We start from the raw sequence: 24,400 nt of genomic DNA on the forward strand, positions 1-24,400 counted from the left end.
TTTGATAATTCGGCCGTTTACTTCAATGATTTGGCGACCGTCAAACGTCATCAGGGAAACGGTTTGAATTTCCGCTTAGTAAAAAAACATTAGTGTGCCATTTGGGACGACACTACATACATATACTACCCTGTTGAGTGTGTAAGTGCATAAGTACATAGTGCATGAGTGCATAGTGTATAGTGTGCCATTTGGGACGCAGCTCAAGTGTAGCCTAGAGCAACAAGTTCTGGTAAAAACTAGAGTAGCCTAGAGCGCCATCTGCTGTTAAAAACTAACCTGGATTGCCATCTGCTGTTAAAAACCAAGTGTAGCCTAGAGCAACAAGTTCTGGTAAAAACTAGAGTAGCCTAGAGCGCCATCTGCTGTTAAAAACTAACCTGGATTGCCATCTGCTGTTAAAAACCAAGTGTAGCCTAGAGCAACAAGTTCTGGTAAAAACTAGAGTAGCCTAGAGCGCCTTCTGCTGTTAAAAACTAACCTGGATTGCCATCTGCTGTTAAAAACCAAGTGTAGCCTAGAGCAACAAGTTCTGGTAAAAACTAGAGTAGCCTAGAGCACCATCTGCTGTTAAAAACTAAGCTCAGAATCAATTCAAGAGAGCAGTTTGATATTCTCAGAAGTGATGCAGAAGCAATTTCTCAAATGTGTATTTGTCCACAGCTCTAATAGATGTTTTATTTTTTGGAGCTTCATTCCGAAGTTAGGACTATAACACTTCTGTTAATTGTACCTGTGGGTTTTATTTATCATCTGACAATCTCATCCATGACCCATGACTAGTTCTCACTGTCTTAATTCTCTGCGGCTTGATGAATTTGGAAACTGCAGATATGAAAAAGCAAGCAGGACTGGCTTAACCAGCGCAAAGCTTTCTCTGGCTGTACAAACAGTTTCTGGTAAGTGTTTGGAGAGGCTGATCAGCTGCGCGTTGAGTACCACAGGCTTTCAGCTCACAGACTTTTAGGGAATTGCTGCATCTTCACCTGGCACGTGTGCGCACTTTAGGAGATCAGGGGCGGGCTGGAAAACAGACGGGATGAGGGGAGGGTTAAAGGCGAGGAGAGGTGATAGGATTCAAACACATCACACCACTGAGACGAGCAGACAAATCCACCAACAGACAGACTGAAGTTTCCTAAAAGTCAGGAGCTCGGGTTAGTTTGGTCAGTACAGTATTGTCTAAAGTGTGCGCGTGTCAGATGATGGCACCGCAGGTCGTCAGCTCACCCTTCCTCAAACCCTTCTTTCTGAAGACACCCATCAGCGTTTCCAGTCCACGGCGGCAAAGACGACACACGTTACCGGCCAGCGAGTTTCGAAATCTCACCCCGCAGGACGCCATCAGTGTGTTTGAGATCGAGAGAGAAGGTGAGTGATTCTGACTGATGGGGTTACATTGAGTTAAATTTGGTTAAATTTTTATTTAAACTTTTTTTGTGTTTTAATTGTCTCAAAGTGCCAGTAGTTCTGAATATATTTACTGTTCGCTCAATTTGATTAATAACTGAAGGCATTTTGATAAACTGTTTAGTTTTACTTTAGTTTTTCTGTTTAAACTGGGTTTAGTTTTGCTTGACATATATGAATGCATTACCATTTTTTTAGCTTTGAATGTAGATTTATGTTTTTATTAGTTGTGATTTTAAAAATGAGGGTTGCTCCAACAAATCTCAGATTTCTTAACTCTTCTAAAAGGAAAACTTTGGTATTGTATTATCTGAAAGTAATTATAAAAGCCTGAAAACTTAATATGCAAACAAAAGAAGCTGTGAATGACATATCTGTTTTTAAATTAGTTGGAAATTGTATCAGTAACTTACAGAATAAAATAAAAACATGAACAAAACTAACTAAATCAACTAAACTAAATATCTACCCTAATAAATAAATTGTAAATCTTGAGAAACTGCAAATTTTCTCGTCGATTCACTGCTAATTCAGTTAAGAGTGCATTAAATAGATCAAAAGTAACGGTAAAATATTTTAAATTATTAAAATATTGAAAATGTTAGAGAATAAATTTTCTAAACGAACCTCAAGTTATCACAATTTCTACCAAATGATGTAAATGAAAGTGTGATAAATATTTCTCAAGCACTAAATTGATTTAATTGAACACATGAAAAACATGGTAACACTTTACAATAAGGTTTATTAGTTAATGCATTTACTAACATGAACTAATCATAAAAAAACACTTGTACAGCATTTATTAATCATAATTGAACACCTTCTAATGCATTTTTAACATCCAGGTCCATGCTTGTTAACATTAGTTAATGCACCATGATTTAACTTGAACTAACAATGAACAACTGTATTTTCATTAACTAACGTTAACTGACATCAATAAATACTGTAGTAAATGTACCTTTCATTGTTTGTTCATGTTAGTAAATGCATTAATTAACATTAACTAATGAACCTTATTGTAAAGTGTGACCAAAAATATAATATAAAGTGAAACACTTCAGAATGTGTTTTTGATAAGACATTTACTAATTCATATCCCTTAAAAACGCCCTCGAAACTCCTTAAAGACTTGCGAAGTTCTAGATATAGACATGAGTCAGCGTGTTGATTTGATTGTGATAAAGCTGATAATCTGCAGATAATCTTTTGTTTGTGCTGGTTTGAGGGTCAACTCACCTCTGCTCTTCTCTCCCCGTCTGCAGCGTTTATCTCGGTGTCTGGTGAATGTCCTCTAACCCTTGATGAGGTACTTGTTTTCCTGGGCCAGTGTCCTGAGCTGTCCATGGGCTGGTTCGAAGAGGGGCAGCTGGTGGCCTTCATCATTGGATCTGGCTGGGATAAAGAGAAACTAGAACAGGTGAGAGGTCATGTGAAGGTGCGTTTAAGTCTTACTTTGGCCAAACTTTGGCTGGAGTAAGATGGTGATGTGCCTTTCGGGAATCAAGTTAATTAACACCTGTGCGCCAGTTAATACATTTTAAGCACTGACTGACATAGACTGCTTTATAAGCATCAGTTCTGACGAGGGCTGCAGGATATTAGGAAAAACAGACATTGCAATGGTTTCTATTTCTGCAATTTATATTGCGATATTAATATAATTTTGATAAGAATTCATAATTTTCCTTTGATTTGGATTTTGTTGGTAAGTTAATCTGCAAAAAAAACAACAACAGAATTGCCCAAATAAAAAATAAAAAATTAGAGAATGGATGGAAACAGCAACACAATGATATAAATTAAATAAACAGCACTTTACGGTTTTTGGTGGTGTATTGAGTTACAGAAATTCAATAATAACTCCGCATGTAGTCTTTATTGTATAAATAAACACAATGTTTCCTTGTTAAAGTGGCAGACTTGATCAGTTCTTGTGCACAAATAGTTTGTTGAAATCTTAGTCACAGGCCTTGAAAGCACATAAAAAAATCTTTATATTATATTAAGGTGAAACTTTGCCATCACTTCATGTGCTCTGAACATTGTGATATCGATGTTGAAATCATATATTGTGCATCTCTACTCCTGATGATAACTAGCAAACATTAAAATTCAGTTTTAAGGATTTTTTTACCTGTAAAATAAATGCTGGGTTCTACACACAATTGATTCGCATCAAGACAAAAGGAAGGAATTAAGTTAAGTTTTAAATTATGACCAATTTAAGTGGATTAAACATAATATAAAATAATTAGGTTGACAAAAAAAAAAACAAAATCTCAAAAACTGTGTTGTTTCAGCTCATAAGTAATATGAACAACCAAAAATATTTTATTTAATTTTTCATTTACAGTTTGTGTACATAATGCCATTGTTGATTTGTAATAAATTTCATTTTATTGTGATAGTTTTAAGGATTATTTGTTTTATTAGAAGATGTATTCATTAAAAAAGATGATTATTTGTATACATTTCTCAGTGTATACAAACAAAGTGAAGTTTATTTATAAACTAATTTCAGGGGAGGATCACTTGCTTATGATTGCTTCAGCTTTATTCAATTTATGATTCAGCAATCAGATGATTGCTAAGCCACTATAAGTACCTCAAGCTCCATTTGACAGCCACCTTCGTTTTGAAGAATTCCCCCTTCCACCCCTACTCCTCCTCCTTTCCTTGATAGGTGGCACGGTGGCCCAATGGTTAGCACTGTTGACTCACAGAAAGAACGTCACTGGTTTTAGTCCTTACCAAGCCAGCCGACGTTTTAGTATAGCGTTTACACATTCTCCCCATGCTCACGTGGGTTTCCCTCCGGGTTCTCCGGTTCTCTGGTTTTCTCCCACCGTTAAAAAACATGCAACCTAAGTTAATTGAATAATCCAAATCAGCACCATAGACATGCTCCTAGTAAATGGTTATCTCTTAAGAGCAAACACTATCTGTTCATCAGCTACTACAGCAGGGGAGTTCTCGAGATTTACCTGAGCTCAAACTCTCCTTCTCGTCTTGCAAACGGGAGGGAGCCTCAGGCTCGAGGATCTTTTGAGCTCAGGGCTCTCTCCAGGGACAACATGCCAAACAAGCTTTATAAACAATCATCAGCTAAGTGTGAACTCTTGTATAAAGCTGAATGTAATGTAGAATATGTCCCTGGAAAACAATGTAATAGCTTATTTATCATATATCGAACTAAAAATTGTATCTAATGTTCATTCATTAATTTTCCTTCGGCTTAGTCCCTTTATTCATCAGGGGTCGCCACAGTGGAATGACTTATCCAGCATATGTTTTACACAGCAGATCCTCTTCCAGCTATAAATCAGAACTGGGAAACATCCATACACACTTATTCACACACTCATACACTACGGCCAATGTAGTTTATTCAATTCACCTATAGCGCATGTCTTTGGACTGTGAGGAAACCCTCTCCAAATACCCAAACTCCACATAAAAGTGCCTACTGGCCCACCTGGGACTCGAACAAGCAACCTTTTTGCTGAGGCGACAGTGCTAACCACTGAGCCACAGTGCCGACCCATATCTAATGTTATTCATGTAGTTTTTTTATTTAGTTATGAAGTTATTATTATGTAATATGTTTTTTCTATATTGAAAATATATAATCTTGCCATGAGATGCTGATGTGGCAATAAACAAACAAACAAACAAAATAAAGGCTGATATCCATACCAACACACTCATATAATTATTTTTAGTGCTCAAAAGCAGAAAACAGGAAAAAAATCACCAGACCAAACCTCATAAATCATGTTAAAATATTACAAATTTAAAGTGTTTAAGATACAAATAATGCCTGACTTTTTGTTTAACGGCTTTGTGATTTGGGAACCATTCATATCATTTTTGCAGATAGACGGAACTGATAGACTTACAAGACTGTTGTATGTTAATTTATCTATTTATCTTATTTCATTATTTATTTTATAATTGTTTTATAATGTCTCTTTTGGTTTCATTGTCCATGTACACCTTGCCTCAATTTTAAATTTTTGAACCCAGCCAGATCTATATATGATTGTAAATGTAATGCATATATGCCTTTTATTTTTATGAACCTTCCACAAATATTTTGATCAATGTTAAATGGATGGGGTGGGTGGTAGGGTTTTTCGTTCTTTTTTATAGTAAGTAAATTCACTGTAAGTACTACCAAAATAATTTTGATGGTATATTTCTTTGTAAGAACTCAGGCTGTATGTAATGTATAAAGGTTTTTTCAATGAAAATGAAGTAAAAAAAAAAAAAAAAATGCAAAGCGCTGGGGGCAAATGCAAATGCAAATGCAAAAAAAAAAAAAAAAAAAAAAAAGGCTCTGTGATGAAATATTGGATTTCAAAGAGCACATTTTAATCTTGAAGTATATTTTTGTGACTATTGTAATGATTTCTGAAAAGAAGTAAAGGTAAAATAATAATAAAAATGTAAACACAGCCAAATAAAAGTCCCATTAAATGGGAAAATGTCCATAAAGATGCTCAAGAGTTAATGTACATTTAAAACCATTGATTAAGAGAGCATTGAGTATTAATTTCCTAATGAATGTTTTCAATCTGATCATCCAGGAGGCTATGAGCACACACGTGCCGGACTCTCCAACAGTTCACATCCACGTGTTGTCCGTGCACCGCCACTGTCGGCAGCAGGGCAAAGGCTCCATCTTATTGTGGCGTTACCTCCAGTACCTGCGCTGTCTGCCTGGTCTGCGGCGGGCATTGCTGGTCTGCGAAGAGTTTCTGGTGCCCTTCTACCAGAAAGCCGGCTTTAAGGAAAAGGGCCCATCGGCCATCTCTGTGGCGGCTTTGACCTTCACAGAGATGGAGTATCAGCTCGGAGGCCTGGCTTATGCACGACGAAACAGCGGATGTTAGTTTCTTTAGCTTAAAGCACATCCAATCCGGATAAAGGACAGCACGCGTAGATTCTGGACGGCGATCACAGGCTCAAAGGTTCACCTAGTCAAGAACTCAAAGCCCTATTAACACCTGAGCAAGAGCCAGAGACTTACCTATGCACCTCCGTTAAAGAGATCAAGGCATTCGGGTTTGGACAGATGCTGATGTTGGTGGTTTACTGCGTTGAGATAGACTGCATGCTTTACTGGCCAAAAAAACAAGTTTCCAACATTTATAAATATTTTATTTTTCCCCCAAAGAAAAATAATCATCACAATATTCAATAAAAATGCGTTTAGTCAATAGAAAATGATACTCTTTAATAACATTTAACATTAAAAAATAGAAATCAGCCATTCTAAATGTAACGTCTCATCAGGAACATACAAAATTTAATTGAAATTCTGAGAAATTGTTTTATTTTTTTATATTACTCCAACCTTTGGATTGCAACATTAAAGCGAAATGTTGTACACTGTTCAAATCTAATATATTACTGCATATGTGCCGATGTGTGTGTTGAAACGCGAGTTATATACAGTGTATGAACTGATGTAAACTTCAACTAGAATGTCCATAAATGTTTATCGTGTCATTAGTCGTGCCATTTTTCATGTATCGAATCAATTTAAAATAAAAATCGAACCATAAAGCTGTTTCATTGTAATGTCTGTTTTCTGAATGCGCATTTCTTTGTTTCTGCGAGCACATTTAATCATTTGTACCATCCTAATATTATTTAGAACTTGTTCTAAAACATAGGTGTCAAAGTCAATTCCTGGAGGGCCGCAGCTCTGCAGTTTTTCTCCAAGCCTGATCAAGCACAGTTGATCCAATCATCGTGGTGTTCAAAGTCTTGCATCAGCTGTGCTTGATTAGGGTTGGAGCAAAACTGTACAGAGCTGCGGCCCTCCAGGAATCGACTTTGACACCTTTATTCTAAACTGATACATGGTTTAGTATAGTGGTCTGTTTCCACCTCAGAGTATAAAGTATTTAAAATAGTGTAAAAAGTCACACTGATGGTTTTTAAGATGCAGTTGCAGTTGTGCAATTAAGAAGAAACAGTCTTCAAAATTTCCAGATGTTGAGACTCTTCCTTCTCAATCATTTTTGGGAGCACTCAGTCTAACGCAAGTAAAACAAATGAACAAACTCATGTTACAATGAACAAAAAAGTCAATTGGATGAAAATGATGTGGTGGAAAGTTCGATTTCAAAGATTACTCGGTCTTTTGGTAAAACAGTGAGTTATAAATATCTTGTTTTGTTTTACTTTCTCAACATGTCCCAAAAGGATCACGTTTGGTCAGTAGATGGAGAGAAGATGGTCTTTAGTGTCTTAAACGCATTTAACCATAGGTTTACCACACAGCTAGATTAGTCTATCGTGTTTTTGACTAGGATTCGAAGCTCAAAATGTTTTACACCCATTTACACCATTAATTGACTTTTTGTAACTAATTGCTTTTTACAGTGTGTATTTAGCATTATCCACTTGTGATTAAATCGATGAAAAGGCTTCTTAAGAGCATGTATAAATGGAGCTAGAGAGGTATTAAGTATTAATTTTGCAAGAAAGATTTACAATTGTTAAAATATGAAGTCATGTTGCAACATGAAAATGTGCTATTTGCAAGAAATCAAGTCCAGATTTCAGTCACTGAGAAAATGTATGTAGTTTACGGCAGCGGTTCCCAACAGGGGGGTCGCGATCCACAAGGGGGCCTCAGCGAGCTTTGTGAGGGGCCGCGTCATATTTAAAAAAAAATTCTTAGTAGTGGACAATTAGAATGATCATTTTGCGTTAGTTCATTTTATCCCCTAGCTCAGTGGTCCTCAATCACCGGTCCGTGGATCAGCTGGAAGCGGGCCGCACAGGAAATCATTAATTATTTCCATTTTATTTATTATCTGAGTCTGAACGATCTTTTATTTTGAAAAGTCTTTTATTTTGAAAAATGACCATATTCTCGTGCTTACATCTTGGTCGGTCACTTGAGCGCCAAAATTTAACCCACAAGCAGCAAAATTAGCAAGAAACTGACGTCTTTATAAAGTTTCTTTCTTTGAACCCCAGCACATGTTTTATGCAGCGAATTCTCTTCCAGCTGCAACCCATCTCTGGGAAACTTTAGGCCAGGGGTCACCAATCTCGGCCTTGGAGGGCCGGTGTCCAGCAGATTTTAGCTTCAACCCTAATTAAACATACCTGAACAAGCTAATCAAGGTCTTACTAGGTATACTTGAAACAATCAGGCAGGTGTGTTGAGGCAAGTTGGAGCTAAACCCTGCAGGGCACCGGACCTCCAGGACTGAGATTGGTGACCCCTGCTTTAGGCTATTATTTGTGCATAAACATATCTATAGCAATAAACATACTGTTTGTTTGAAAACAAAAAAAAATTGTCATCATTACTGCAAACTAATATGAGCGATTATATCATTACATGTGGAGGGGGGCCTTACAATATTTTCTGGGGAAAAAGGGGTCTCAGGCAAAAAAGGTTGGAAACCACTGGTTTACGATATATTTAAGTCACATTATGTGTTATTAAAGGTGCAGTATGTAAGTTTGACACCCAGTGGTTGAACTATGTATTGCATTCCTAGTTCAAAACAAAGGCAAGCGCAGGTTGCCAGATTGACGACACCAAAAGGAGTGTGCCTGACAATCGAGTCTGAAGCCTGATTTAAACTGAGTTCTAAATAAAAGCAATGGCACATGATAGAAGGATTATTTCCCGTTTCGTTTGAGTGCAGTGCACTATTCTGTGCTTCTGAAAGGCTGTTTTTAAATTTCTGTCACGTTTCGTCTGGCGCAAACAGCTTATCACTGCAAATCTTGTCATGTAGCATGCTGTGATGACACAGGCTTACAATGTAACCTGCTCACCTAATGTTAACGTTCATAATAATTATATTGTTTGCCAATCAATAACCACCTCATGTGGAATTCTGAATCTGTGTCTCATTTCGGAGTCTGCTACTGTGCACTGGAGGTCGCATTTCAGTCACGGACACACACTTTGAAAGTCTTTCTGACTGAATGAATGAAATATGCAATTTTTCCACTTTATGATATTTTTATGCTTTAGTAGAGTAAAAATCTTTCATTCAGCACCTTTACGTCACACTAAGATGGGCAATTATGAGAAATAAAGTCACGTCATACATAGTCAAGTATAGTCAAAATGTTTACTCTGAGGTGGAAATGAGCCTCCATGGTTTAGACTGGGTTAAGGGACAAGTATAGAAAAAAACAGACAAACTTCAGTGGTGCAGATTGTTTTTAGCTGTATTCTGTAACAAGTGAGTAAAGTGGGTAGCTAAAACACTACCCTTTCACAATCAACCATTACTCCATTAGAAGTAACACACAAATAAAAGAATATCATTTGAGTGCTCAACGTGTAACGAAAATATGGCAGTAGTAGGTACATTTATCAAGGCACCGAAGGTACAGAGTTTTTTTTTTTCGTCCCTGGATTCTGAGGTCGACTATACAAAGACAAACCTACCCCCTGACATGCTAAAACAATACAAGTACAACAATCAACTAGGAGAAGACGGGTGTTCTCCGTTTGGTGTACCAGTGCTTTTATTATGACACTGCCTTCTGAGACTGTAGTGTGAAAGAAAGTTTCCGGCAGAGGGTGACCCTGTGTTCGCATGATTATCAGACACCCTTATTGAAAGACTACATAAAACTATAGGGTACATTATAAAGCGTTCTTCATTCTCAGAGTCCTAAAATCATGGTCAAAGTCGAGTAGAAAAAAACACAAGCATACTGTCCATGTTCACAGATAGGGCTTCATTTTGGAGAGATGAAGTGCATCTGGACAGCAGGGGTCTGACATTTGCAGATTATCGGCCAATTGAATCCCTCTGTCCCTGAAGCCCCGCCTCTCCCTCAATGGAGGTGCGCGTTAAGGTCATACTTCTCACAGAACTTGTCGGTGAAGGGAATGCAGGTGAGCAGCTCGCACCACTCACACTTAATAGGGTGCACGTAAAAGAGCACCACAAGTCCTGCGAACAGGCCGAGGAACACCACCAGGAAGATGATGATCTGGCAGCGCTTGCGGTACATGTCCAGACGGCCGAAACTGATGTACGGTAAGAAGGCGAAGGAGAGAAAGAAGCCCGAGATGAAGCCGGAGATGTGGGCAAAGTTGTCAATCCAGGGCAGCAGGCCGAAGGCGAACAGAAAAAGCACGACACACAGCAGTTTAGTGAAGGCGCGCCACGGCTGAGCCAGAATCTGCCAGCTCTGGATCAGCTCCACGAAGAGACAGGCCAAGATGCCGAACTGAGAGCCAGCTGGACCCACCTAGAAAGACAAAAAAAGAGAAGTTAGGACAAACTTACAACAGAGTACAACACCCATTTTCCACCAAAATGGTAAAAGACATCTTAAAGGGACACAAAAATTAACCTTCTGTAATCATTTACTTACCCTTTATGCCTAAACATGAGTCTGAGTTTCATTCTTCACAAGAAGATATTCTAAATAATGCTGGAAACAGCTATTGACCTTCATAGAATCTTTTGTAAATAAACAAACGATTCCTTGAAATCAGAAGTATACTTCAGTGTTGATGTAAACACTGTGTACTTGCATTGGAATGAATCACACGCAGAAGATGGTGAATATTAGTGTAAGAGTCTAAAATCTTTCAAGCTTGTCCCCTTTCAACTGTTTCCAGAGGTAGTGGAAAACACATTCGGAAGCAAACAACCACAAAAGATCATATACTGCAGGGATGCCCAATCCTGTTACTTAAGATCTACCTTCCCGCAGAGTTCAGTTCCAACTCTGATCAAACACATCTCTCTGTAATTACTAATCCTGTTCCTGGAGATCTACCTTCCAGCAGAGTTCAGCTTCAACCCTGATTAAACACACCTGTCTTTAATTACTAATCCTGTTCCCGGAGATCTACCTTTCCACAAAGTTCAGCTCCAACCCTGTTCTCGGAGATCTCCCTTCCCGCAGAGTTCAGCTCCAACCCTGACCAAACACACCTGTCTGTAATTACTAATCCTGCTCCTGAAGATCTACCTTCCCGCAGAGATCAGCTTCAACCCTGACCAAACACGCCAGGCTCAAATTACTAACCCTTTACTGCAGGGATGCCCAATCCTGTTACTGAAGATCTACCTTCCTGCAGAGTACAGTTCCAACTCTGATCAAACACACCTGTCTGTAATTACTAATCCTGTTCCTGGAGATCTACCTACAAGCAGAGTTCAGCTTTAACCCGGATCAAACACACCTGTCTGTAATTACTAATCCTGTTCCTGAAGATCTACCTTTCCGCAAAGTTCAGCTCCAACCCTGTTCCTGGAGATCTACCTTCCTGCAGAGTTCAGCTTCAACCCTGATCAAACACACCTGTCTAATTACAAATCTATGATCATGTACCTTCGAGAATAGTTCAGCCCCAAACCTGATCAAACACACAAGTTTCTAACTACTAATCCTATTTCTGGACGTCTACCTTTCTGCAGAGCTCAGCTGAACTCTGCAGGATGGTAGACCTCCAGAAATAGGATTGGGTGCCCCTGATCTATTGCAAGCCTACTGCCTGGATGTGATCATCAAGGTGCATATTGTTAGAAAGAGAAATGCATTTTACAAAAACACATAGGTTTTGAAACGGGGAAAAAAGGGTCTTCAATGAAATCTGAACACAGGTGATCACAAGTAGATAATGTGGTAATGTGGTAATGCAGGTAAAGGTAATGCGTCTCGACCGGCCAGTTAATAGGCATTTTAACGGTGCTTCTACACTAGAACCTTTCGAGTGCTACAACTACCACAACATTCAACCACACTTCTGCTACTTGCTGCTAGTTATATTGAATATGTCTCAAAAATATTGTTATTATTTTCCTGTTCATCCTTGCAAAGTGGCTTTGACACAGTCTACAGTGTTTACATAATTTTTTTGATTCTGAAAGAGTCGAGAGGATCACCTCGGCTCTGTAGGGTAGAAAGATGGCACTAGCCAGGTTTCCTGTAATACCACTCAGGATATAGATGATGGATATTCGCAGCCATCCAGCCAGTTTCTCTAGATCTCGGAGAATTGTCATCTGAAAGCATACCGACACCAGGCAATGCAGGATCCTGTTTGCAACAGATAGAGACAGAGAGAATGATTCAACCAGGTTGTTTAAACACTTCCATGACATCTTTATGGATTTAAATGCATAGTTTTCATTCCCAACACACCACAGTATTATGACATGTTATAAAGCAGTCATAAACATTCCTCTCATACAAGAAATAATGCCAGACTCTAAAGTCAAACCACAGATTATGTCATTACATTTCTGTCAGTTGTCTCATGAAATGTGGCAAAGACATGTCAAAACAAGAGTCTGCGCAGATTGTGAAATGCAATGTGCAATGGTTCGTAATGGTTCTTACATCCTTTCCAGTTAAATTTAAGCACTTTCCAGGTCCATTTTTAAACAATTCCAGCACTTTATGCTCTTAATTTGACATATTAAATATTAACATACAAATACATTCCTCATCACAGTATAACAGATAATATTAGAATAATCTTTGATGCTATATTTGCTCACCATTGATTCATGTCATTTACTCACTTAAATGTCACATCTTTCAACTTAAGTTTATATTTATTTTAATATTATGCATTGTTCACTCATGAAGCTGTAATCTCTATGGATTTAGTCATTTCCTAATACTTATTTCCAGCACCCGTATAAACACTGTCTAAAACACAACAGATATGCAACAGCTACCACTAGAATTCAACTTCAAGGGTGTTTGCGAGCGTGATAGTAAAGGTGTGTGACAGAGGCACGTGCCGAGGTATTAATCTACTGAGCCTTCTTAAGAAAAGCAAAGAGCCAAAGTGCAGCTCAGCGTAGCACTCTCTTTGATTACTACTACAGATCACGCCGGCTGAACGGCAGCATCTCCTTCGAGTGTCAGCTGTTTCTAAAAGCAGATAATCTAATCAAATGTGCCAGCTTTTGAAGAGTGTGATATATACTGCGGTGTAGCATGGGGCATTATGAGCAAAACTTTCCAGCCTGTCTGTGTAATAAAAAGTCAGAAGAATATTATTCTATTAATATATTAATGTATCTATTAATATATTATTATTATATTATATTATTATCATTGTCGCCACAGCGGAATGAACCGCCAACTTATCCATCAAGTTTTTACGCAGCGGATGCCCTTTCAGCCGCAACCCATCCCTTGGAAACATCCACACACACACACACACACACACACACACACACGCACACACACACACTCATATACTACGGACAATTTAGCCTACCCAATTCACCTGTACCGCATGTCTTTGGACTTTGAAGGGAAACCGGAGCACCTGGAGGAAACCCACGCGAATGCAGGGAGAACATGCAAACTCCACACAGAAACGCCAACTGAGCCGAGGCTCGAACCAGCGACCCAGCGACCTTCTTGCTGTAAGGTGACAGCACTACCTACTGCGCCACTAACTTCATTTCCCTCTTGATATTTAGTTTCTGGCATTTGGTTCTGCTGTTAGTGTCACATTGCTGCTTTTTGTTTGTTTGCCAACCTTTGCCTTTTCATTTAGCTGTTTGCATAAACTCAGGGTTTGTTCATACTCGTAAACCCATGTTTTTATGTGCCTGAACACATATTTCAGTTGCATTGTTTCACTATGTCTGCAAAAGTTTGCTCTTTCATAAGCAAAGCTTGCCTCTTTTTTCACATTAGGTGTTTTTGATGAGGATTTGTAGATTTTTGTTTTGCTGAGGGTGTAAATAAACCTTTAATTCTTTTCAGTTTTATTATTTAGTTAATAAAAACAAGTAAACCTATTGTCTTAGAGTTATTACATAAATTAACAAAGTGAATTGCTATTAAAATTGTCAACTTAACAATTCCAAGTTACAATGGGTTTATTCACTTTTTTGAGTAATGTTAACTAGTTGACTAGATTAGATTATGCAAACGATTTTAGTCTCGAAATCATTAGTGATCTTAGTCTCAAAATAATTTTTATTGTTTAATTCTTTCTATTGGCATATGACCATAGATAGTCTAGGAGCACACAGAAAAGTTCTTTTTACTTTTACGTTTTATTTTTGCTTCACAACACTGTAGGTGTGAGTAATCTGGAGACAGAATTTCATGTTTCACAGTTGTTATGGATATATGTTTGCTTTATTAACCTTGTAGCTTCCAGTTTCTTTTTCATTCATTCATTCATTCATTCATTCATTCATTCATTTTCTTTTCAGCTTAGTCCCTTTATTAATCTGGGATCGCCACAGCGGAATGAACCACCAACTTAAGCAGCATATGTTTTACACAGCCGATGCCCTTCCAGCTGCAACCCATCACTAGGAAACGCCCATACACTCCCATTCACACATTTAAACAAGGGAAATTTAGCCTACCCAATTCAGCTGTAGCACATGTCTTTGGACTTGGAAACTGGAGCACCCGGAGAAAACCCACGCAAACATGGGGAGAACATGCAAACTCCACACAGAAATGCCAACTGACCCAGCCGAGATTTGAACCAGCAAACTTCTTGCTGTGAGGCGACAGTGCTACCCACTGCACCACCGCATCGCCCAAGCTTCTTTTTGTTGGTGTAAATTTGACTGTTCTTGGTCTGAACAGGCCTTTCTTTTAAATTAACACTCCACTTTTTGAAAATAGGCTCATTTTAGAAGTCACCTAGTCATAAACAGTTGAGTTTTTCCGTTTTTACATCCATTCATCTGACCTCTGGTTCTCAAAGGAGCACTTTTAGCTCAGCTTAGCGCATAAATCATTGAATAGAATTAGGCTATTAGCATCTCACTCACCTGAAAATACTCCCCAGCAAAGTAACAGTATTGTATAATTTTATTTTGAATGCTGTAGCCATAGTATGGCAGCAAAGTTGTAACTACAGAGTAGTCAAGCTTAAAATTGGAAATTTATGAGAACTCATTTGGATCTTATAGTTCTGATTTAATGATTTTTGCTAAGCTAGGCTAAAATTGCTCCTGCTAGACTCAAAGATTGGCTGAATGGAATGAAATATGATTAAACTCAACTCTAGGGAGGCCTATTTCCAAAATAAGTGGAGTGTTCACACTTGGCAGGTTTAATTCGATTTGAACAAACTTTGGTTCAATGGCTCAGCTCATTCATTGCTGTATGTGTGACCACCTGAAGCTTGGTGTGCACCAAACCAATCATCTTCATCCTGTTTTTGCATTCAAGGTGTGAAAAGAGCTTACGTCACTCACCCAGCATGCAGGAACAGCGAGAGCCATAGGCGGTAGAACTGATCTGGGACCTCCGGGTTCAGGAAAGGAAGGAGGCCACACACGTCATCCATACAGTGCACCTGACAAGAACAGGTAAGTGTGTTTCTTAACATCTACATTCCATAAATACTGTTATTTGAACAGTAAATCTGTTAAAATACTACAGTAAAAATCTGTAAAATGTTTATCAGTAAACATCCTTAATATATGATGAATAATCATACATTCATTTCCCAGTGCTGGGTTGTGGCTGGAAGGGCAGTCGCTGCGTTAAAACTGGTTAAATGCTGGATAAGTTGGCAGTTTATTCTGCTGTGGCGACCACTGATTAATAAATTTCCCATAATTCCCTGCATGACACTGTTCAAAACATTGGTATATCATTCATTCATTTATTTTTCTTCGGCTTAGACGCTGATTCATTAGGGGTCGCCACAGCAAAATGAACCACCAACTACTCTGGCATATGTTACATATACATAGCGGATGCCTTTTGAGCTCCAACCCAGAACAGGGAAAACATTAATGTGTATAACACAGTAAATAAAAGAAATACATAAATATAATATAACATTTAGAAATGCCTTTTTTACTGTTTCTAACATACTTTATGTTATGTTTATGTTTAAGCGGGACAATTCTGGCAACCTCAGCTGCCTTTGTTGTTTGTTTACTGCAAATTTGTAAAATTTGTTAAGTGTTAAACAAAGAAATTCTGAAATATTGCTAACGGAAATGGTGACATTGTGACACTAGAGTGTATTTTACAAACTTGGCTCAAAGTCTCATGTTAAACCCCATGGAAGCTGGCACACGCTTGAGACCCAGACAATCTTGGTGTGCCCTTTCAGACTATAACAGATTTTGCCAATGCAGAGGATTATCATGGCAACCTTCATGGTGATTACAGAGCACTTAGCAGAATGTAGATTTACCTTCCGAACTTATTCACGGCACCTCATTAGTCTAGTGACAGGAGGTGAAACATTCGGGGCTTTACAGAGGTGACCTGAACTGAAGGTTATAATACCGTTCACAAGTTTTGCATCAGTACGAAATTAATACTTTTATTCAGCAATGATGGGTTAAACTGAACAAAGGTGACAGCAAAGATATTAATATCTTATTAAAGATTTCTTTTTTTGATATAGAAGAATGAAAATCAATGGAAAAGTAATTATCTTCTTAATTATCTTTTATTTTCTCTGCCATTTAATTTAACAACGATAATTTTCAAAATATCATTGCTTATTAAACAATTTTCTTCTTTTTCTTTAAAAAAAATAAAATAAAAATTGTATTTAAATTAAAAAAGTATTTCAAAAGATATATATATATATATATATATATATATATATATATATATATATATATATATATATATGACCAGTTAACTGTTCATTTAAGATCCGATATTAGTGTATTTTTATCTTTATTATTAATATTATTATTATTATTTCTTCTTTCTTCCTTAAAAAAAATTGTTTGCAAAATAGTAATTGTTAAATAGTTTTAAGGGGATCAACATTAAGTAATGTTAAATGTCTACAAAAGATTTCCATTTCCAGTAAATGCTATTAAATATGGAAGAACTTTGGGTGGGGTGGTGTAAACTCGTATTTTTGAGAAAAATGTCAGAATTGCTGATTATAAACCTGCAGTTCTGTGTTCTAAATTAGAATTGTGAGATACAAGATTGAAATTCTGATTTTGTTTCTTATATCTGTAGCTTTGCAACAAGCAAGTATGTGGTATAAAGTCAGACATTTAAGATGATAATTTAAATTGTAAGCAAATAGCCTCTCGTTTCCTTACAATTTCACTTAATAACACACAATCGGAAAGAAGTCAAAATAATGAGGGAAGAAGTCAGAACAAGGAGTCATTGCTGGTTATATCTGCCAGTCTGGCTAATTTTCTTGAAATCACAACTATGTCTTAGAGGTCCTGTAAAGTGCTATGAAATATGCATTTTTATTCCAAGTTTGATGTAATCTCAACCGAAACACGAAGAGAGAGTGGGTGAGAGCAGTGTAGCTCCTCTTTAAAAAAAAAATAGCCAATAGCCAACAGCCAACAGCATTTATTTTTATCACAGCTCTGCCAGTGATAGTGGTTGAGCTCAAGTGCTTCAAATGAAAGCAAATGAAAAGCATCTTGAAGGGGGCGGGCCATGTCAGATGCTAGAGCAGTGGTGGGCAAACTTTTTAGACTCTTTTTAGAGGGCCACAACAAGTTTTGCAAACCAAGTAAAGGGCCACATGTCAAATTCTTTAAAAAATAACTTTTATTTACAGTGTCAGTATGCATGAAACATGTAATATCGGACAGAAACATGTCACATTAACACAAAACAGATTTTTTTTTTTTCAAGATTATTAAGTCAAATTTACAAGTCAAATTAATTTGCACGGCTATTTATATTTACTTATCAATCATCATAATATATATATATATATATATATATATATATATATATATATATATATATATATATATATATATATATATATATATATATATATATATATATAAAAATATAAGATATTGTCTAATAGAAAAATCTCATATTAACACATTAAAAATAATTCCTAAAGTTTATTATTCAGTCAATTTGACAAACATTTAATTTGCACTGCTTTTAGAATATACAGATCAATCATCATAAAACTTGATGAAACCACAAATCTTTGATAAAAGAACTTTTTTAAGTGAATGTATGCATGGAAAATATATTCTATGACAAAAATTAGCACATTTAACCAGCAATTATTATAGAATTTGAGTCAAATTCACAACAATCTCATTTGAGCTTGCATTAATATGCTCATATTAATCATTACAAAACTATGAGATAAAACGGAAGTAGAATCTTAGTCTTTGTTATTTAAAGTCATGTAATTATGAATGTGTTAATGTGAACAATGAGCCTGGTCCCCTCTTTTCGCAAGGGTGTCAAAGTCTGGAGTCTGCTAAGACAAAAACGCAGGTGCAGCAGGCGGTGAAAAGCAGCTCGCAAAACCCTCGCAGCCTCATTTGAATGCGCTCAACACATAAAGCATGTTTAATGTGATCAGCCCCTTTGGTCTTTAAAAAAAGCAATATTTTCTTGGCATATTAAACATACCGCTTTCTGTCCGATATTGGGGAAGAAGGATTTTGTTGTTCGTTCTTCCTCAAACACACCACATTCAGAGTCAGTTTTTTTTTGCCTGACTCATTTTCAGTCATTAACGGTCAGGTGCATTTTAATATGCGAGAGTGTGTTCTAATTCTACTGGTTGCGCTAACTGTACCGCATGCAATACTGCCATCTAATGGCGTTCACTTGTTTTGCATCATTAATTTACTAATTCTGAACCACACCCTTACTTAGAAGCAGCCTTTTAAAAATTCCCTAGCGGGCCAGATGAAAGTGTTCAGCGGGCTGCATTTGGCCCACTGAAATAGTGGTAGTTTGCCCACCTCTGTGCTAGAGAGTTATGATGTGATGAGACACTGAAATATGAGGTCACGTCAATAAAACCGTTGGTCCATTTGGGCGGAAGTAGCAAACTACAAGCTTTACATGTTCACAAAAATTGTATAACTTCTAAATGCTAATTTTGTCACTGGTTTGAAGCTCACTAGCTTACAGATATCTGGGAAACTAATAATACTGATACCAAGAGCTAGACCTTAACCAGCATATACAAATTTTCATTGCACATCTCAGTAATGCTGCAAACGGACTTCCACAGTAAACAGATGTCCATTAGTATAACACATAGCACTTATTTCTCATTTGTTCTGCTTACTTGCGAGCAGAGGGTTGCCTCCTCATGAAAGTATCCCTTCATGAAGTCACAGTACTCCCTCGATGTGATTTCACACCTGCGAAGCAACACGCGACATATAAAGCGCACACAAAACACTGTTTTATTGATGCAGGTGTAAAAGGTTTGAGTGCTGATCCTCTGTTAGCGGTGTGTGATCCTCACCTCCCTTTAGTGCCGATGCAGCACGGCCGGCCGGTGATAGTACAGTCAATATGAGGCAGATTGGTGTGGTTCCCAGAATTATATTTGGTGCAGATCTGTAAGATGTTTGGAGAAAGTACAGCTAAGAGAAGAGGACATGCAGCATCTAGTATTCAGCAGTGCTTTTATGCTAAATAAGAACAACACAGAAGGTGGAAATCTCAAACAAATGAAAAAAAAAAAAAAAATTATTTTAAAAAAATCAATTCTTTACAATCGAATTATGAAAATGAGGAGAATGAGGAACTAAACTAGGTACCGTATAGGAACTAAATCAGTTAATACAAAAACAAACGAGGACATACATAGAGTGCTAAAGTCATGTTCTGAAGAGGGAAAGCGATTTTAATTACACTCCTAGTCCCACTTTATATTAGGTGGCTTTAACTAATATGTACTTACATTGATAATCATCTGTTACAATGTACTTATTGTGTAAATACATGTTTTCACATCGTACTTTACATTGATTAAATGCCTGCATGTAATAACATCTGTACTTAATTTCTGCAATTACACTGTTAACAATCACTTACACCTAAACCCATCCTTAAACCTACCCATACCGCCAAACCTGTTCCTAAGCCTACCTGTATCCCACTTCAAGAGCACCACAAGTGTTTTGCAATGCATTATAAACACAGAAGGTGCCTTGTATTTATTTGATTGATGTAAGTACATAGTAGTTAAGGCCACCTAATATGACAATGTGAAAAAAGATTTATTGGAATTTCTACAAATTTGTATATATATATATATATATATATATATATATATATATATATATATATATATATATATATATATATATATACAGTATATATATATATATATACAGTATATATATATATATATAAATATATATATATATATATATATATATATATATATATATATATATATACATATATATATATATATATATATATATATATATATATATATATATATATATATATATATATATATATACAGTATATATATATAAAAAACCCTGAAAAATCATTTTGCAGAAGTATTTATAGCATTTGATGTGAAGCTCTAAATTGAGCTCAGGTACGTTCTGCTTCCACTGATCATTCTTGAGATGTTTCAGCAGCTTAATTGGACTTGAGGCTGTTATTGCTGCCAAAGGTGCATCAACAAAGCATTGAACAAAGGCTGTGAATACTTCCGTACATGTGATTTTTTCAGTTTTTTTATTTGTAAGAAAACTCTTTTTTTCACATTGTCATTATAGAGTATTGTGTGTACAATTTTGAGGAAATGAATGAATTTAATCCATTTTGGAATAAGGCTGTAACATGAAAAAATGTGGAAAAAGTGAAGCGCTATGAATACTTTCCGGATGCACTTTATATACCAGATCTGATGCGATACTTACCGGCCATTTGGTGATGTCATCAGGCCATTCATGAGGAGACACTGATGCCGGCTCTGTACACGTCCTGCCGAAAACACAATCAGGTAGCGTGTTTGAAATGTTGCATTGTAAATTGTGAATCACCGCTTCAACTTTCATTGTCCCTCACCTGGGGTCCTGATGGCACACAGAGCCATGCTGCCTGGCCACCCCGTCCAGCTGAGGGACGCTGGGATGCTGAGGCCATTTCACCCACACGGCCAAAGTGCTCTAGAGCAGAGAGACAGACAGACGGATATGAGTCTAAGAGTCAGTGTCCTAAACAGAATCTCTCGAAGGCCTGCTGTACTTACAGAGCATTCCTCCTCTGAGGTCTGCAGACAGCCCGAGCGGTCGTTTCGCACGCAGCATGCAGAGTTTCGCTCCAGTTCCTGCTTTTTTTTAATCAGTTCATGTACCTGGTTGTCCCGTCGCATACAAGGTGAGAATTTGGCTCCCAGGTGAATCAGGGCCTCCTGACGAGGAGAGGACAATGATGATGTTATGGTATTATTAAATGATGCTGTCTCAGTTTCGAGATTGGATAAAAACGGAAACTAAAACTAAAGTTTATGATTGTTCAAAAGTTTGATGTCAGTGTTTTTTTTTTAATAGGTTTCATTTTTTATTTGATGAAAATGTAAAAACAATTGTGAATTATTATGAAACTTAAAAAGTCATGATCCACACTCATTGAGTCATTGCACTGTATTTTTTATTTCACATTCTTCAGGAAATATAACTATAAATGTTTAATCTCAAGGCCTTCCTCAATGTGCATTACTATTGATTATGTAGGAAATAATTGACCGCGGGCTGCTGAATTATTAAAAAATTGATGCATGTGAGGTGGTGTCCATTATAGCTTGGTGTGCATTATTTCCTTTTGATTCAATAGATTAGCGTTTATTATTATGTTTACAATTACCGCATCTAATATCACTTATAAGATGTTTTATTTTAGACATTTGTCAGGTTTTTGTCCTCAAACAGCTCCTGTAGGTGGGACTAGTTTTGTAAGGGCGTCGCACACCAGATGCACCGGATCGGGTCACACAGCGCCATGCATTTCAGAATTTTAAACATAGGTTTCTATCAGGGTACACCACTGGCGCAGCAAGTCGGTGGCTGTCCGCAGCGCCCAGCCATGACTCAGGACACTGTTCATATTTCTGCCGCACCACAAATCGCCATCTGATTAGTTATATTTTAAATAGCATGCGAATATGCACGTCTGGTGTGCGATACATTCGACTGTCATGTGCGTGCCATGCTGTGTTGCATCTGGTGTGCGACGCACTTTACACACCTCGTCCAAAGCCTTTTGTTCTGTTTTGTTTTGTTTTTTGACAGTTGTAGGCTGTAAAATAACTGAAATCATCCAGCGTAGTGACGTGGAACTGGAATTTTTGTGTGTATTAGAAAATAATCACATGCTTTGAATGCTCATCAGCCAACCAGAATCAAGCATTCAACAGTCAGAGTGATTATGGTCACTAATAACTATTTACATAACTGTTTTTGAATTATATGTCGAAATATTTTTGAAAAATGTAATTAGTACACATGATCTCTCAGAAATCATTATAATATAATAATATTTTGTCCCTCAAAAATGTAAAAAAATATTTGATGTAGTTTAAAGTTTAAAATATATATAACAATGCCAATGGTATTATGGCTTTAGTTTATTTTTTTGTTTCGTTATAGTACAAAAAGTATAATAAACCTGAGTAAAAAAATAAATAAAAAAAAAACAACATAATGACCCCAAACTGTAGTGTATATGACAAAAAGTGTATTTAACAATACTTTTTGAAGCTGTTTCCATCCACCTATTTTTGTGCGCATTTTGGATATGCCTATAAAAAAAATCAGTTGATGGAAACGGCTAGATGTGCAGAAATTTTGAAAATGCGCATAGAAAACATATGTGCATAACTGAGTAGTTGAAACTTTTCATTCGATAAAAAATATGTGCATAAACTACAACACTTTTATTAAAAAAATTCTAGTATGTGCATTAAAAAATTATGATAAAAATGTGTGTGAATGGATAAACCAGCAGACTGAGCACATTGTAAAACTTCTGAAATGTTGTTTTGGTCATTCTAGAATGCCTAAACCAGGGGTGTCCACACTCGGTCCTGGAGGGCTGGTGTCCTGAAAAGTTTAGCTCCAACCCCAATCAAACACACCTGAACCAGCTAATCAAGGTTTTACTAGGTGTGCTAAAAACCTCCAGGTACGTGTGTTGAAGCAAGTTGGACCTAAAGTTAGCAGGACACCGGCCCTCCAGGACACCCCTTTGGACACCCCTGCACCATTTCAATATTAGTGTTATTTTATATTAATGAACTCCAGAATCAAGAGCCTCTGTGCCTTTTTAAACGCCACCCCGAGTTCATTATGTTGGCATACTATCTTCTGAAGCGCAAATAACTAAGTAACTAAATAAGAAAAGATTGACGCAGCTTCTTCTACCGCAGCAAATTCAGTTTTTACTGTTGATATTTGGCGCCGGTTAATCAGGAGTTGACGATTTTCTTTTCTTTGACTTGTTGGATGGAAACTCTGCTTTATTCGCACATATTTTATGCGATAATCCAGTTTGCGCATAAATTTAGTTTGCATCTTTGAATGGAAACATAGCTAGTGACTGCGTTTACACAATATCATGTTAAAACTTGCTGTAAGGCATTCACTTTTTTATTATTTAGTTTTTTGGATATCCACGTAGTCATATCTTAAACTCACCGAACTTGGTCCAATCCAAAAGTTCTCTTGCTGCACAAATTTGACATTTTCATAGACGCCTTTATTTCTTAAGACCTTTGTGGAGGGAAAAAACAAGTGTGTTGACAAACAGCAGATGGTCTGCAACACGAATAGAGCATCAGTCAGGAGGAATCTTCATAAAGTCAAGCGACACTCACAGAATCCACAGTTTCATGCTGGGAGAAGCCCACCGGTGCAATGCCATAAATACACACTGCCAGAATGGTGATGAGTATGTGAACGAATGTTATCCAATATGTGAAGAAAGGCCTGTGAAACAACACAGAAAACACCATCTTCATTTAGGCAAGATACTGCTGGCACGAACACCTTTTTTCATGCACCAGTCAGTTTTGAGATTTTTGGCTTTTCATCAATCTCTTTTTTTAGTCTAATTTAAAGAAAACAGACAAAACTACAATATACATAATTTATATAATAATTCAATATACAGAGGTCGCCAGAGCAGAATGAATCGCCAACTATTCCAGCATATGCTTTACGCAGCGGATGCTCTTCCAGCAACAACCCAGTACTGGGAAACACCC

The 24,400-nt window shown here is 37.1% G+C and overlaps 2 protein-coding genes across 5 annotated transcripts in view; one reads left to right on the forward strand and one right to left on the reverse strand.

Annotated features, from left to right (window-relative positions):
- The first annotated feature begins 1,066 nt into the window (after positions 1-1,066).
- On the forward strand, positions 1,067-6,991 carry aanat2 (arylalkylamine N-acetyltransferase 2). Its single transcript, NM_131411.3, has 3 exons — positions 1,067-1,371; positions 2,679-2,833; positions 6,006-6,991. The coding sequence occupies exons 1-3, from the start codon at positions 1,203-1,205 to the stop codon at positions 6,309-6,311; spliced, it is 630 nt and encodes a 209-aa protein (NP_571486.1). The 5' UTR covers positions 1,067-1,202; the 3' UTR covers positions 6,312-6,991.
- A 2,624-nt stretch (positions 6,992-9,615) lies between these two features.
- rhbdf1a (rhomboid 5 homolog 1a (Drosophila)) overlaps positions 9,616-24,400 on the reverse strand; it is a 97,015-nt gene continuing 82,230 nt past the window's right edge. For 2 of the 4 annotated variants that reach the window (XR_012400654.1, XR_012400653.1), the window contains 10 exons: positions 24,011-24,122; positions 23,832-23,906; positions 21,389-21,550; positions 21,205-21,305; positions 21,057-21,120; positions 19,634-19,728; positions 19,451-19,526; positions 15,633-15,733; positions 11,248-12,474; positions 9,616-11,171 (listed from right to left, as the gene is read on the reverse strand). Coding sequence is in view for 2 of the 4 variants with exons in the window: in XM_005164335.6 (XP_005164392.1) it covers positions 10,252-10,671; positions 12,321-12,474; positions 15,633-15,733; positions 19,451-19,526; positions 19,634-19,728; positions 21,057-21,120; positions 21,205-21,305; positions 21,389-21,550; positions 23,832-23,906; positions 24,011-24,122 (1,360 nt within the window). In the remaining 2 variants the exon portion in view is untranslated. 4 annotated transcript variants of the gene reach the window in all.

Source organism: Danio rerio, chromosome 3 (assembly GCF_049306965.1).
Source record: "Danio rerio strain Tuebingen ecotype United States chromosome 3, GRCz12tu, whole genome shotgun sequence".
In the NCBI taxonomy this organism is placed as follows: Eukaryota; Metazoa; Chordata; class Actinopteri; order Cypriniformes; family Danionidae; genus Danio; species Danio rerio.